The sequence below is a fragment of the Ailuropoda melanoleuca genome, chromosome 5 (assembly GCF_002007445.2).
Source record: "Ailuropoda melanoleuca isolate Jingjing chromosome 5, ASM200744v2, whole genome shotgun sequence".
NCBI lineage: Eukaryota > Metazoa > Chordata > Mammalia > Carnivora > Ursidae > Ailuropoda > Ailuropoda melanoleuca.
Genome location: NC_048222.1, coordinates 57114117 through 57129145, shown reverse-complemented (window position 1 = coordinate 57129145; position 15029 = coordinate 57114117). Strand labels below are relative to the sequence as shown.

The 15029-nt window shown below is 40.3% G+C and overlaps 1 protein-coding gene across 2 annotated transcripts in view; it reads right to left on the bottom strand.

Annotated features, from left to right (window-relative positions):
- The window catches only part of FBN1 (fibrillin 1), a 225443-nt gene that overhangs the window by 185276 nt on the left and 25138 nt on the right, over window positions 1–15029 (bottom strand). For both annotated transcript variants that reach the window (XM_002917548.4, XM_034661014.1), the window contains exons 3-4: window positions 12333–12415; window positions 9595–9693 (exon numbers count right to left, since the gene is read on the bottom strand). In XM_002917548.4, coding sequence (XP_002917594.1) covers window positions 9595–9693; window positions 12333–12415 — 182 coding nt within the window. The remainder of the gene's footprint in view (window positions 1–9594; window positions 9694–12332; window positions 12416–15029) is intronic.

Genomic DNA, 15029 nt, shown 5'->3' with positions numbered 1-15029 from the left:
TCAATGTCATTTCTGTAATTTATACCAACAAGGAAATAATGCCTTGAGCAACCACATGAGACAAGATTACAACAGCAATAGTTTTCCTGTTAGAAGATTTAGAGTCCCACTGTAGGTGGCCAGGAAAATGGTCTGAGTGAGAAATTCCAAGGAATTTTGTTAAAAGAAATTCTGGAGGCAGCAAAAAGAAGAAAAATACCTACAAGAGCATTTAATAACAAGGCTGCCTGATAATGGAGGCAGCCAGCTTTGGCTCAGAAAGAGCTGCTTGCTTAAACTTTAATCTTAAACTAAATAAGACCCACGGTGTTTGAAATCTACTCTGTGTCACACTGTCACCTACTTAAGTGTGACTTCGGAGGTCAGGGCAAAAGGACCATGGGGGCAGCCTTGGACGTGAGACGAGACACTAGAAGAAACTGGAGTGACTGACGCATGTGAGGGGGCTCCTTTCTCTAGTATGTAGGCTGTCTTTAGTTGAATAATTTAGGATGCTAAAACAAAGTGTTCAGAATCCCAGGCTGTCCCTTCGTCCTCTGGAAGCAATAACTACCCTACTTGGAGAAGACAAGAGGCTTGACTGAATTTGTCATTAATCCTTGTTGATGCATCCCTGCACAGGGAGACCAGAATTGGGCACTGGAAGTTGGCTTACTCCAACCTGTCCTCCAAGCTGTGGGAGAAAATTCCTATAGAAAAAGGCTCCACGATTTTACATAGGGAGAAGAGAGCCCCTCCTTCTGTGTAAGAACAGCAATCAGCTGCTCAGCCTTGCTCTTAGGCTCAGTCTTCCTGGAGCATAGGGGCCAAATCTGCTATGAGTAGAGAGAAGACGCCTCGCAGAAGCCATCTTCTTTGGTAGCCCTGGTTAGGATTCTCTTGAGTGGCTGCGGACCTGAGGAGAAAGGGCCATTTTCATAAGGAGCTACACAAATCACAGAATGACAATGGGGAAGAGATGTCAGAACTGAATACTTCCTATACCCTCGTGGAGGACCAAAGAGTTAATTGACTCAAGCTGAAAGTGACACACTTTCTCAAAACAGGTCTAGAGATAGGCTACCTATGTCTAGTATGCTAAGAACTTCCTCCCTTTCTCAGCATGACCACGGGCCTTTCAGGGCTCCTCTGCATACTTCTAGTATGTCCTGTGGCTCAGTCCCCGATCAACTTATCATTCATTCATTCACTCAACAAATATTCCTGAGTGTCTACTGTGTGCCATGCAAAATGCCAAAGACATTGTTCTAGTCTCTTGGTGGAATCTCCTTCTTAACCTGATCTTTGTCCCTTACCCTTAATCCCCAACATACAACGCACACAGCTGTTACCAAATACTGAACCCTACCTATCTCTAAGACCCACCGCAAATGTATTTTCTTTTCTTTGATCTTTTCTGATTTCTCTTCTCTCTTCCTTCTTCCACTAGATATGAGCCCTCTTTTCTCTGACTTCAGAGTACTTTATCCTCTTTTGAAATGTATATTATATAACCTAACCTATTTTTTTTTTTAGTTATTTCTCCTATCCCCAACCCATTTGTCTAAAAGCTTCTTTTGAGTGGAAAGCATCATGCTTATTAATTACACTCCCTAAGTGCCTAGAGTGGTACCTTGCCTACTTGCAGATGTGGTTTAAAACCTTACTAAGGTAATTTCCATTTACTTAACTCACACCACCAGATAATGACATCAAAAGCTATCTTCAAAAACTAAGACTGAGAAATTGCCCATTATGCCCTAAGCTATTATACAGCCCTAAGTATGTTGCTATTAAAAATACTTTATCTTCATTTCCCCATCTATAAAGGCAGAAATAAATCCCTTGTTGGACCATTGTTATAGAAGTCAAGCAACCCAGGAAACTTATTAAAACAGTTATTTTAGGCTCCTCTGACTCTATTAAAATGTCTCAGCCAAAATGCTTTTGAATTAAAAAACTATCTACAAATATACAAAAGGAACGATTTGGTGAAAATTTGGATAATATTCTAAGTAGGTCAGGAAAAGGTGTATAGTTGCTTTAAAATGTGAAGTTAGGCTTAGCTTCATCCTATCTTAGAAAAACAGAGAGGACTGGGAAAAGCACAGGAAATGATATCATGTGTCAAGCAGCATAGGAACTCAACCCACAAACTGATTTCAATTAAAGTGGTTCATGCCAAGAGCTAATTTCCATTCCCACATGAGCAACAAAGCCTTTTAGCTACTTTGAGATAAAAAGCTAACAGTATTTCAAATAATGACTTTACATTATTTGTTCAAATTGAAAAATAGAATGAATTCTTTCAGGAAAAATGATAAGTTTACATTAAAGTGCAATATAATAAAAATTTATCTGATATGCTTTTATATTTTTTCTACCCTTTTAGGTAAACCTTTTCCAGGTCTAAAATATTTCCATGAAATATTATGTCTCCTTTAAAAAATAAAAACCTTGGTCAGACTTGTGAAACGGTAAAGCATAGTTAGTCCAGTGGTTCCAATAAACCAATGACTATGAATCTTTGGGATGGGGGATCACCCTTAACAATGGATAATTGGATTTTAACCGTCTGTTTCACCACAAACACGTTTGCCAAAGAAACTTCACATTCTTTGTGAGTCTTCGACGCTCAGGGGAGAAACATCCTTCTTTAGAATAATCACTCAGGATTTCTGTGGGGAAATAAAGGAACTAGATACACAACTTCACTACCGCAGGAACAAGAGAGTATACGTACATAAATTGGCTTTATTTTTTTGAGTCCTGCCATTAGTGCATATTCTAAATTTATACGGATTTCAACAAGCATCCCAGATGTCCGACAATTACAAGACCAAGTTCTCTATCTCTAGAAAAAGCCAAAGCCCCACTTAAACCCATAAGGATTCTGTAAATTTGTTACATGCTCTAAATACTTCAAGTCAGAATATATTCCTAAACTCAATCTGTGTTAAGATTTTCCCAGAAACTGACAATACTAGGGGAGTTCAAGTGTCAGCGTCCAAGCGGCTACATGCAGGTAATTCTGAGCGTCCTAAGACCCAATGAGGACTTCCCCTGGAAAACGAGCAAACAGGCTCAAAGGGTTTCAGGTAAGGCTCAACATTCTAGAACCAGCAGAAAATGTTGCCATTTACGTGTATTTATATAGGATTCTAAGTAAATGTTATTTTTTTTCCCAGATTCGGAAAATCATTTTGGTCATTCGATAAATACTGAATACCTTTCATTTGCCAGGCACCAGGAACAGAAGAAGAAGCTCCCTTTAGCCCAGTACAAATTAGTTCCTAAAATGATGCACCAGAAGAGAACAATTTGAGCATGCTACGGGAATGAAAGAGATGCAGGGCTAAGGTAACCATTTTCTTTGGGATGCATGAGGTTGGAAATGATTCTACAGACCTGCCATTGTCTTGGCAAGCACAAGGGACAGAAAGAACATTGAGAGCAATTTGCAAATAAGCATCTATATGGCAAGCATGCAATTTTAATTTAGGTTAGGAAAAGCACAGAGACAAATTAGAGAGCAAGACTAACTCCTGGACTTTACACCTGAGACAGGTCCACAGGGCCAACGAGAGTCACTGCAGGACAAAAATAATTTCCATTCAGAGAGGTAACAGCAATGACATTTTCCCCTAAGTGCATAAATGTCCTGTGGTGCCTAAAGATGTACCACTCAGAAGAGCAACTTCACTGAACTATCCGAAACGAAAGCAAAAACAAAACCCTAGCATAGCCGGAAAAAGTTCAGAGGAAGACAGGTTAAATGATAGCAGTGATAAAGGCACTTTCATTGAGAACAGATTAGAAAGCGAAGGACTCAACTATTTCTAAAGTCTGAGCAGGTTCCACCCACACCTCCCCTCCCTGTTCATATAAACTCCACACTTCCCTGAAAAACCTTTCCAAGGGTCACTTCTTCTAGATTAGCGATAACACCACCTTCCTATCCTGAGTGTCCTCACACTTTTAGCATGTGGTTGTCCCAAACTTGCTCACACACTGCTCTAGAATTGTTCCCCTGGCCGCCTTCTACCCTCGGAGCTTGGATTTGTGTTGGGAATACAAGCTCCTTCCAAATCTCACTGAATTGAAGTACACTGAAAATGAAAAAAATTTTTCAAAGTGTAAGGGATTCCACATAGGGAAGATGTTAATACTGCCCAAACTGACTGACAGGCTTACTGACTATAGTTCCTATCAAAATCCTAGAAATATTTTTTGTAGATATAGACAAGATTAATCTAAAATATATATGGAAAGGCAAAGGAACTAGAACAGCTAAAATGATTTTGAAAAAGAAGAATAAAGTGAAAAGAATTACTCAATTTTTAAGACTTTTCATATAGCTGCAGTAATCAAGACTGTATAGTATTGGAGAAGGGATAGACTTACAGATCAACAGAATGAAACGAAGACCCAGAAACAGTCCTATCCAAATACGATTTTTGACAAAGGTGCAAAAGTAATTCAATGGGTAAAGGATAATCTTTTCAAAAACAGACGGTGCTGGACATCTATAAGTATCGAAGGAATCTAGAACTCAACCTCATACCCCATTTTAAAAAAAGGGTCTCAACGTTAAATCACAGATATAAATGTAGAATGTAAAACTATGTAACTTTTTTTTTTTTTTAATTGGAGAAAATCTTCAGGATCTAGGGGTAGGGAAAGAGCTCTTAGAGTTGATACTAAAAGCATGATCCATTAAAGGAAAAATTGAAAAAGGGGATTTTCATCAAATTTTAAAATATTTGCTGTGTAAGAACATGAAAGAGCAAGTTACAGAGTGGGAGAAAATATTTGCATCTCATATATCTAACAAAGGACTAGGAGTTAGAACATACAAAGAACTCTCAAAATAGCAAACGATCAAATTAGAATCTGGGCAAAAGACATAAAGAGAAATTTCACTGAAGAAGATACACAGGTGGCAAATAAGCACAGGCAAAGAGGTTCAACAACATAAATCAGGCCAAAAATGCAAATTAAAATCACAATGAGACATAACAACTACATACCTATCAGAATAGCTAAAATTAAAAATAGTGAAAACACCAAAACCTGGTAAGGATGCAGAGAAACTAGATCATTCATACACTGCTAGTGAGAATATAAAAGGGAACGGCCACTCCAAAAACAGTCTAGAAGTTTCTTAAAACACTAAACATGCAACTACCATACTACCCATCAATTCCATTCCTGGGCTTTTATCTCAGAGAAATGAAGAACTTATGTTCACATAAAAACCTGTACATGAGGGGCATCTGGGTGGCTCAGTCAGTTAAGCATCCACCTCTTGGTTTCAGCTCAGGTCATGATCTCAGGGTCATGGGATCGAGCCCCACATCAGGCTCCACGCTCAGTGTGGAATCTGCTTAAGATTCTCTCCCTCTCCCTCTGTCCCTTCCCTGCTCACACACTCTCTCTCTCTAAAATAAATAAATAGAATATTTTTAAAACCCCCCAAAACCTGTACATGAATGCTCAGAGCAGCTCTAGTAACAAAAAAACTGGAGACAGACTGGATGTCCTTCAACTGCTGAATGGCTAAACAAACTGTGGTACATCCACAGCAGGTATTACCAGTCAACAACAAAAGGGAACAGACAGTTGATTCATGCAATGACATGGATGACTCCCCAGAGAATTATGTTGAGTGGAAAAAGTCAATCCCAAAATGTTCCCTATCATGTGATTCCATTTATATAACATTCTTGAAATGACAAAATCGTAGAAATGGAGAATAGATTAGTGGTTGCCAGGATTAAGGGGAGCATAGGGACAGGAGGAAAATGACTATAAAAGGGCAACATAAGGGATCCTTGTAGGGACAGACCTCTTCCGTATCTTGACTGTATCAATGTCAATATCCTGGTGGTGATATCGTGCTATAGTTTCACAGGATGTTAACATGGGAAAACCAGATGAAGGGTACCCAGGATCTCTCTGTATTATTTCTTACAGCTGAATATGAATCTATAATTATCTCAAAAAGAAGTTTAGTTTTTAAAATCCTTTAAAAAGGCATGGAAAATAAAACATGATGAGTATGAAATTGATTTACAAACTCTTAAATATAAAATTCAGGGAACAACTTTTATAATAATACATGTTATTAAAGAAGACAATAATATATTTCATATTATATGTATATATTATATATAGAGACACATAATATATATATGTATATATTTAAAGAAGAGTTTGAGTAAATTCATGAATCAGTCTACTGTAACCTAATTAGGAGAATTAGGATTACTAAGGGTCCATCATCAGTCTCAGAGATGGATGGAGTTGAGAACAGTACAAATAGAACTAAAATTAAAGTCCAGAAGTCCTGGGGCACCTGGGTGGCTCAATCGGTTAAACACCCCAACCCCACTCTTGATTTTGGTTCAGGTCATGACCTCAAGGTGGTGAGATTGAGCCCCGTGCCGGGCTCAATGTGGAGCCTGCTTAAGATTCTCTCTCTCTCTCCCTCTCCCTCTGTCCCTCCTCCCTGCTCTTTCTCTCTCTCTCTCTCTCTCTCAAAAAAAAAAAAAAAAAAAAAAAAGAGTCCAGAAAACCCACTTTTCTGACTCTGGTTAGCCAATCTTTTCTGTCCTGGTGCCCCTATTACCAGTGGCAAGAGTTCCAATAGGTTAATGGAAGATCTGTCTTCCTAGTGCCCAAAGGAATTGCTGGCCGGCAGTCTGGACCTTCTGGAAATGCAATCTCCCCTTCAGGCCACTAAGAGATCATTTCCGATTCTCAGAGTCCCAGGACACTCAAAAGTAAAAAACAACCTGAAAGAACAATCCTCCTTTCATTCTTTTCATTTTCAAATGAGAAAAGTAAGACCTCAGAGGCTCCACAACTTTCCCCGGCCTCCTTGATCCCTATCACATAACAAGTATAAAATTTCTCATAGGAAATATTGGTGAAATGATCTAAATTTCTCCCCTTTTGGTAGAACCACAGGTACTAAATGCAAATATCTTGCTGTGTTGAATTTTCCCTCTACTAGCAGGAAAGTTAGCAAAGTGATCTCTCCATATTTATTGTCAACCACACCGTGGCCAGGAAGTTCTATAGGACAGAACAGCTATTCCCTAGAACAATACTTCAAAAGATCAGAAATGAATTCTGATTATCGCAGCTACCCTGAATTTAAAATATTCTGCCATCTTCAATTTTGCAAGCTGTTTAGACAAATATTGATTCAGGCAGAGTCCAAGCCAATGATTTTAAAGGCTCCAAGTGCCTCAAAGATCCTAATGACACCAGATTGTCCTCCTCATACCACTCTTATCCACAAGATACTCAGGCCCAATGCCCAGGTACCATAGGTGGACCCAAACCTCTTCAGAGAGCATCACCCAGGAGTCTTGGACATCAGTCTCTAACCTAAATCTGGCCCACAGCACCTACCACTATACTGCCGTCTCGAGGTGAGCTTGAAATCTACTAGAACCAACCTGTTAACATCCTATCTTTACATCTGATGCTTTTTACTTGACAGAGAAATCAGCAGCAGCTCTATCACACTGAAGACCTTCCCAGCTGGATACCTAGTTTTACCATCCAGTTTTACCATATTTTATCCCCTCCAGAGGAGTACACTGTTGTTGGTTGGCTCAAGGGCCAATCTGAGTGATGGGGTCTGTTCCCAACTTGATATCTAGACTCCTTCCCATCCCTTAGGTAGTTTTCAGTAGCAGCCTGATGGAGATGGAGATGTCCAACATGCTCCTGGAAGTGCCACCAGTTGACTTCTCTACCTTTCTGTCTTCCTCCAGCTCAGGTGCCCTTGACTTGTGCAACAAACCTGCTGTTGCTTGGAAGATGCACATTCAAAACGAAGCTGAGATCAAATAAGAAAATGCTATTCTCAGGGCAATAATGACTCCCAGCCCATGGGGAAGTTTCTATCCCAATCCGCAACTGACTATATTTAGTAGTAGACTGTGCTTGTTTGGGTTCCACCAGAAGCAGATTCTGAGACAATAACTGAAATGCAAGTAGTCTGTTTTAGAAGTAACCTCAGGAGGGGCACCTGGGTGGCACAGCGGTTAAGCGTCTGCCTTCGGCTCAGGGCGTGATCCCGGCGTTATGGGATCGAGCCCCACATCAGGCTCCTCCGCTGTGAGCCTGCTTCTTCCTCTCCCACTCCCCCTGCTTGTGTTCCCTCTCTCGCTGTCTGTCTCTATCTCTGTCGAATAAATAAAATCTTAAAAAAAAAAAAAAGAAGTGACCTCAGGAAACACTGGTAGGAGAGTGAGGAGGTGAGACGAGGAAGATGATCAAGATGATTAATACATGGTTAAGCCTATTACCATTGTGTGCAGCTGGGGCTCAGTCCACTAGGCAACTCCGACAGACAGTTCAGAACACACTCCATAGCTCTGTAAACTGAGAGGCAAGGAAGCTGGGGCCCTTATTCAACACTCCCTGTCTGTCACTAGTTAATAGTTGCTTCTAGGGCCACCCGCCCTCTAGCACTGCCAGTTCACCTTGCATGAAGACCTGGCATGCTCCCTGTCAGAAATATTTTACAGAGCTCTAAGGCACAGTTACCCGTGTTCACCCGTGAATGCCAAGGTATGTGAGCAGACACCAAGAGGGTCTATGAGGACTACTTGGCCTACCCTGTTAATCAGCTCCTGAGAGCCATGGCTAATACTAGGACCCTTAACAGGTAATGAACCTCGAACACACTGAAGCTTCTACCTGCAACAGACAAAAGAGAATGCATTGATTCCACAATACGTTTTTTGAAAACCTTGTCAGAAACGGAACACACTACACGGGGAACTCATTTTCTCACTGGAAATGGGAAATGGAAAAGGAACCTGAGTTTTCTGTTTTAATAATGGTCAAGGTGTTGAGGGGCTGTTTATATAGGCGTGAACTTCAACTTTTTTAAAGACCAGTAATGACTCACCTTCTTCCCAACCCCTGTATTTCCCCTAATTCATTGCCGAGGACCCCACATTTAAAGAATAACCCCTCCCCAAACAAGTATAAAAAACCAGTAGAACAAGCAAGCAAGGGCTCCGGAGAATGAACCGTGGGTGTTTATTTGGAATCACAGAACGAAGTGGTAGAAATGTGAAAGGGAAAATACGTTGGTGCTTCATGAAAAATCACCTCCAAAACGGCCGTAATGACTGCTCACACGTCCTCTTGCAAAGGCAGGGGTCTTAGCTTTTAAAAAGTGTTTAATCAGACTTATATTTCAGTACCACAAGGAAACATGCCTAGTTTTCTTGAGCCAAAAATGTTCCTTAAACAATCATTCCACTGTGCATCATTTATGGCGTTTACATTGGAGATACAAAGATAAATAAGGCAATACCTACAAAGGAGGTCATAATCTTTACATTACTCATAGTAACTATGTCCCATAGGTAATTTCCTTGTAAAGACTGAAGAAGGAAAATGGGAGGCCAGATTGAGGAAAGCCATTCCAAGTGTTTTGGGCAGAACAGAGAAGGCAGATGTTCCAGTGAAAGAAAAAATATATATATACTGCAGGCAAGAGAAAAGCCAAAAGCAAATTTAGGAGAAAATAGGGCATAACCACATAAAATAATATTATATATAATAACATGTTATACTCACTGGATCTGGAGCCACAGGAAGGAGATATCTGACCAGATGGGCAAGTGCACATATTTGGCCTAGAACAAAATCCATCCCCACAGGAATGCCGACAAATGGCTGTGAATAAAATCAGAGGTCTGTTAGTACATGGCTTCAGAGCATGGTGCTTTACAGGAACCCAACCCTCAAATGAGGAAATCTGGACTCTCCGCTTCCTCGTGATTTTTGCCATCATGACTTCTGTGCCCTTAATGCATTTACAAAGCGAATGTGTTGGCCTAAATAAGCTCTGGATGTAAAAGGCAGTAACTCCCTTCTGCCTATCAGGCTTCTCAACCTCCCTCTGCTTGTACCACACAGCACCCAATCTGTCAAAAGCCCAGCACATCCTATTGAGAGAAAAGAGCACAAGGGCGCCTGGGTGGCATAGTGGTTAAGCCTCTGCCTTCGGCTCAGGGCGTGATCCTGGCATTATGGGATCAAGCCCCACAACAGGCTCCTACGCTATGAGCCTGCTTCTTCCTCTCCCACTCCCCCTGCTTGTGTTCCCTCTCTTGCTGGCTGTCTCTCTCTCTGTGTCAAATAAATAAATAAAATCTTTAAAAAAGAGAGAGAGAGAGAAAAGAGCACACACAAAAGTCCTGCACTTAAATAAATTTAAATACCTACAGGCATTTTGTGTTTATATTAACTTTAACATTTAACGATACAAAAATTGCACCAGGATTCTTGGAAGCCCATTTTATTATAAATCCTTGTTGCTTAATAATTTTTATAAAAATCCCGAGCCCTGCTAAGACTAATTTTCTTTTTTTCTTTTTAAGATTTTATTTATTTATTTGACAGAGAGACAGCCATCAAGAGAGGGAACACAGGGGCGCCTGGGTGGCACAGCGGTTAAGCGTCTGCCTTCGGCTCAGGGCGTGATCTCGGCGTTATGGGATCGAGCCCCACATCAGGCTCCTCTGCTGTGAGCCTGCTTCTTCCTCTCCCACTCCCCCTGCTTGTGTTCCCTCTCTCGCTGGCTGTCTCTATCTCTGTCAAATAAATAAATAAAATCTTTTTTAAAAAAAAGAAAAAGAGAGGGAACACAAGTAGGGAGAGTGGGAGAGGAAGAAGCAGGCTCCCAGTGGAGCAGGGAGCCTGATGCAGGGCTCGATCCCAGGACTCTGGGATCACACCCTGAGCCGAAAGTAGACGCTTAACGACTGAGCAGCCCAGGCGCCCCAAGACTAATTTTCTATATCAGATCCTGCCCACCGGGAACGTATAATCAATGGAGCAACTTTGATCCTACATTTAAGTCCCATTCTCAGTGATATCAACAGTCTGAGAGAAGAAGTTTGGAATCCACTGCCATAGCACTGATTCTACTATCAAGAAGCTATTCATCCTTTAGAGAAATATTAACACTTTCATGCTACTGAGGGACTAATATACTGGTACCAAATGCTCTGCTGGTGGCCAAGAGAATAAGTTTAAATGGCAAATGATTTATATATATTAGAAGGTCACTACTTTCCATACTCAAAGGCATGATTCCTTCCTCAAATGCCTGCATAACTTTGCAAGAGGCGAGATGTGCAAGGCTAAAAATAATACCCAGGATGGAAAGTGCATTCAAACATCAAAAAAGCTTAGGATAGAGATTGAAAACTATTAAGAAATAAACTGTCAAAGGATCCTATAAACATCTATTTAAATACCTGAAGACAGCATTTCTCAGAGATTCTATAGAATACCGGAAAGTGTTCTATTGTCAAGTTCATTTAGAAAACTCCAAACACCATTAAATACCTCCTTAGTGATTAAGTTTTGATCCTTCAATAAAGCACAATGAGCCAAATGAATAAGACACTTTTGGTCAAAATCAAGAATTGGGAAATAAATTAACTTTTTGAGGTCACCAAGAGAGCACTGGTTGAAATACTCCATTCTTCTACAGACCACTCTAAGCCAAGAAAGAAAATGGAGTAAGTGATTCCCTAATGTCCTTTCAGCTCTAAATTTCCCCCTTACATGGATAGAGTTTCCTGAAAACTGGAAATTACTTCAAAGGTATGATGACAGTAAAAGTTCATAAATGACAGAGCCAAAATCAATTTGCCATAGTATCTCCATTAAGTAGCACCTTTTCTGGCATGTGGTCTGTCACTCCACATTTGTGGGAAATGATGAGAATCTGGAGGTTTGCTGTGGCCGCCGAGTCAATGGAGGAATCTCTGGTACCATACTTTAACGGTAACTTTCAATGTAACTTTCCTCATCTTTCCACTCATCTGCATCCGATGCTCTATCCACTTCCTTTACTCTCTAAAGCTAGGTCTGTCTTTGGCCTCGACCACCCAAATTCAATGTACAAAGTTTGAGTAGGTTTGTGGGAGGCCAACAGAGTTAGAGATTACAATAAGGAAAGCAGCAATGGTATCCTTTTTTCAAAATCCCATCAAAGTGATTATATAGTCTATGAAGCCAGGTCACATGGACCCTTGAGCAAAGTATCCCTGGGGCTCTATTCCCTTTATGTCGGAAATATTCTACAGGAAGTCACTGAACTAAAGTGTAACAGTGGTTTGACCAAATTAGTGTATTTCCCAATCTGGATTCAGAGGAAGTAGGAAAATCTTAGAGCTGGAAGTCTCTGCTAGAAACATAATAATGGTATGCAGTTACAAAGAAACAAGTACTAAGAATGACCATGCAACCAAAACAACAAAAGAAGAACATGAAGAAAGACAGATCGTCTATTTACTTACGGACAATACACTGATTTCCACCAGGTAAGGTTTTCCATCCAGGGCAACAGTAAGCATTATAACGTGATCCACAGACATTGGGTCTGGAAAAAAAAAAATCCAATCACAAGAATTCCACACTTTAAAAATATATATATATGACCAAATAAAAGGGAAAAAAAATCTCTGAGTTACAAGAACAGTATGAAGTTTTGCAGACAAAAAAAAAAAAAAAAAAAAGGTAAACTCATGGGACTCAACACTGGCTTAGTAGTTTGGGACTCTTTAATGTAATGATACCAATAAGGATATCCCTTAATATCCCTTACCCATACACAGAAAAATAAAAACCAGAGATCCCAAATGCAGTGTGTTCTATCACTGCACTGCATAGATATAAAAATCTATGGGGCTAACTGAGTCTAATTTAAACAATAAAATTCCTACCAATCAAGTCAAGAAAGGTCATTATAAAATCTGCATATAAAGTTCTAAATTTCTACTCATTGAAGCTGTGTATGTTTTTTACAATGACCCAACTCACCCCTAAAATGTGACCATATTCTTCCTTTCACTAGAATTACGGGAATACAAACTCTGACATTAGTCAGAAAAAATAAATGCCAAAAAATGTAAATATTTCTTTAGCCAAAGTTTAGAAACACAGTAGTTGATACCGGCAGTTACAGGAAAATAAAGTCAATGTAACTTTGGGTTTCTTGTTAACAGATATTTCATCAGGTTTCCCGGAGCAAAGCCTCCATTCAGAATCCAGATGATCCATATTTAACAATTTAAGGGAGCCACAGGGTAAGGATCTAGATAGTTCTATACTGGAAACAAAGGCAAAGGATTGAACACACAGCGACCCCAAAGAAACCATTCGTTTCACTATGCCACATCCTAGGGCCTAAACACTGATACTCCTTCGTCAAGTTCAGGGGCTGATGAATAAGGTCAAATGTTTTGCAATCAATTTCACAAACAGTGGCTATTCCAAGGCTCGCTGGTATAAATTCTGCAGTCCCATCAGCATAAACCTTTAACAGCAACTGCGTAAATAAAATGTACTTCTGGTTGGGGTGCACACGCACATTTTCCCTGTTTGTGCAGACCATGTGTAACAGCACGGAAGCTTCCTGCATCTCCTCTGAACTCACTACTTCAAGCACAAGCAGGACAGGGAACCAACGTAAGGTCTTTGCCCTGTCCTGTGCTCTTCTCACAGCCCCAGAGGACCTGGAGCACTCAGGGCAAAATGCATACTGCAGACTGACGGATGCCAAAATCATAGAGAGAAGTAGGAAGAAAGTTAAAGGAACTCGGGAAAGGGCCCTAAATCCATACCCAGCAGCCCCAGGTATCTCCAAAGCTACCCAGAAAATGATTGGATAGAGGCTTACTATGTGCCTGATGCGAGGGGCTCTCTGAGCCTCAGTCTATGTCTCTACACACTGGGATAATGAAGTGTCTGCCTTGGCCACATATCATGTGTGTCTATGTATCAGATGAAATAATGGACATGAACGCAATGCAGCATTATCTTCTGACCTAAATTAGTGACTCAACCAAAGAAACTATAAAAGGTTAAGGAAGAGAGAGTTTATCACAAATTCTAAGCCAGGGGTTCTCAATCCTGTGCCCAACCTGTGACAAAGTAGTGCTCCAAACTTCAGTTCAGAGTACCCAGAACTTCCTGGAGCAAGTCAGAATCTTGGCAAGGGGAGTAAGACGAGAAGTTAGGATAGGAGCTAGGGTCAGGGCAGCAATCGAACCTTCCAAACTCCATAAAAGTTCTCTAGATTGAAAATGATAATCCAAGCCAGAGTCAACCACCTCAAACCTTCCCCACTAACAGCTCATTACAATAACTCCACTGGATCCAGTCCAACGCCAAGCCAAATCCTGGAATAGCTTCAGAGGACCCCTGAGCCTTTGTAGGTGTCCTGTGGTCAGAGTAACTATGTTTTCAAACAAAAATCAGGACATATTGTCTAACAAGAATGAATGTATTTATGGAGTAATAACACCTATAACATGGTGGAAAAAACTAAGAAAAAAAAAGAGTCCAGAATCAGTAATTTCAGTCCTACAAAACAAGATATTCCAAAGATTTTCCAAGGTGTTTGAAAAATCACAGTAATATAAACATTCCTCATTGTTTTTTCAATGTTTACAATCAACTTACAGACAAAACATGGAAGACATTATGATTTACAATGATTACAAAACAAAATGTAAATGTTTTAAACCTGCACCTGTAAAAGTAATGGTATAGATAATATAAATCAGGAAACAAGCTGGGAAGAAAGGTGTGGAGAGAAATAAAGTAGTTGATCCAAGAAATAGAAGCTTAAGTATATTATATAATGTTTTAAGATAACCAATAACTGAAAGTCATACTATTATTTTTTTAAAAGATTTTATTTATTTATTCGACAGAGATAGAGACAGCCAGCGAGAGAGGGAACACAAGCAGGGGGAGTGGGAGAGGAAGAAGCAGGCTCATAGCGGAGGACCCTGATGTGGGGCTCGATCCCATAACGCCGGGATCACGCCCTGAGCCGAAGGCAGACGCTTAACCGCTGTGCCACCCAGGCGCCCCGAAAGTCATACTATTATTACAGAAAACAAAAAAAGCAGGAAGGAAAAGAGAGAGAAAAGGTATAGATATCTCAGTAAACTATGGCCCCATCTTTCATGGCAAGGAGCCAATGG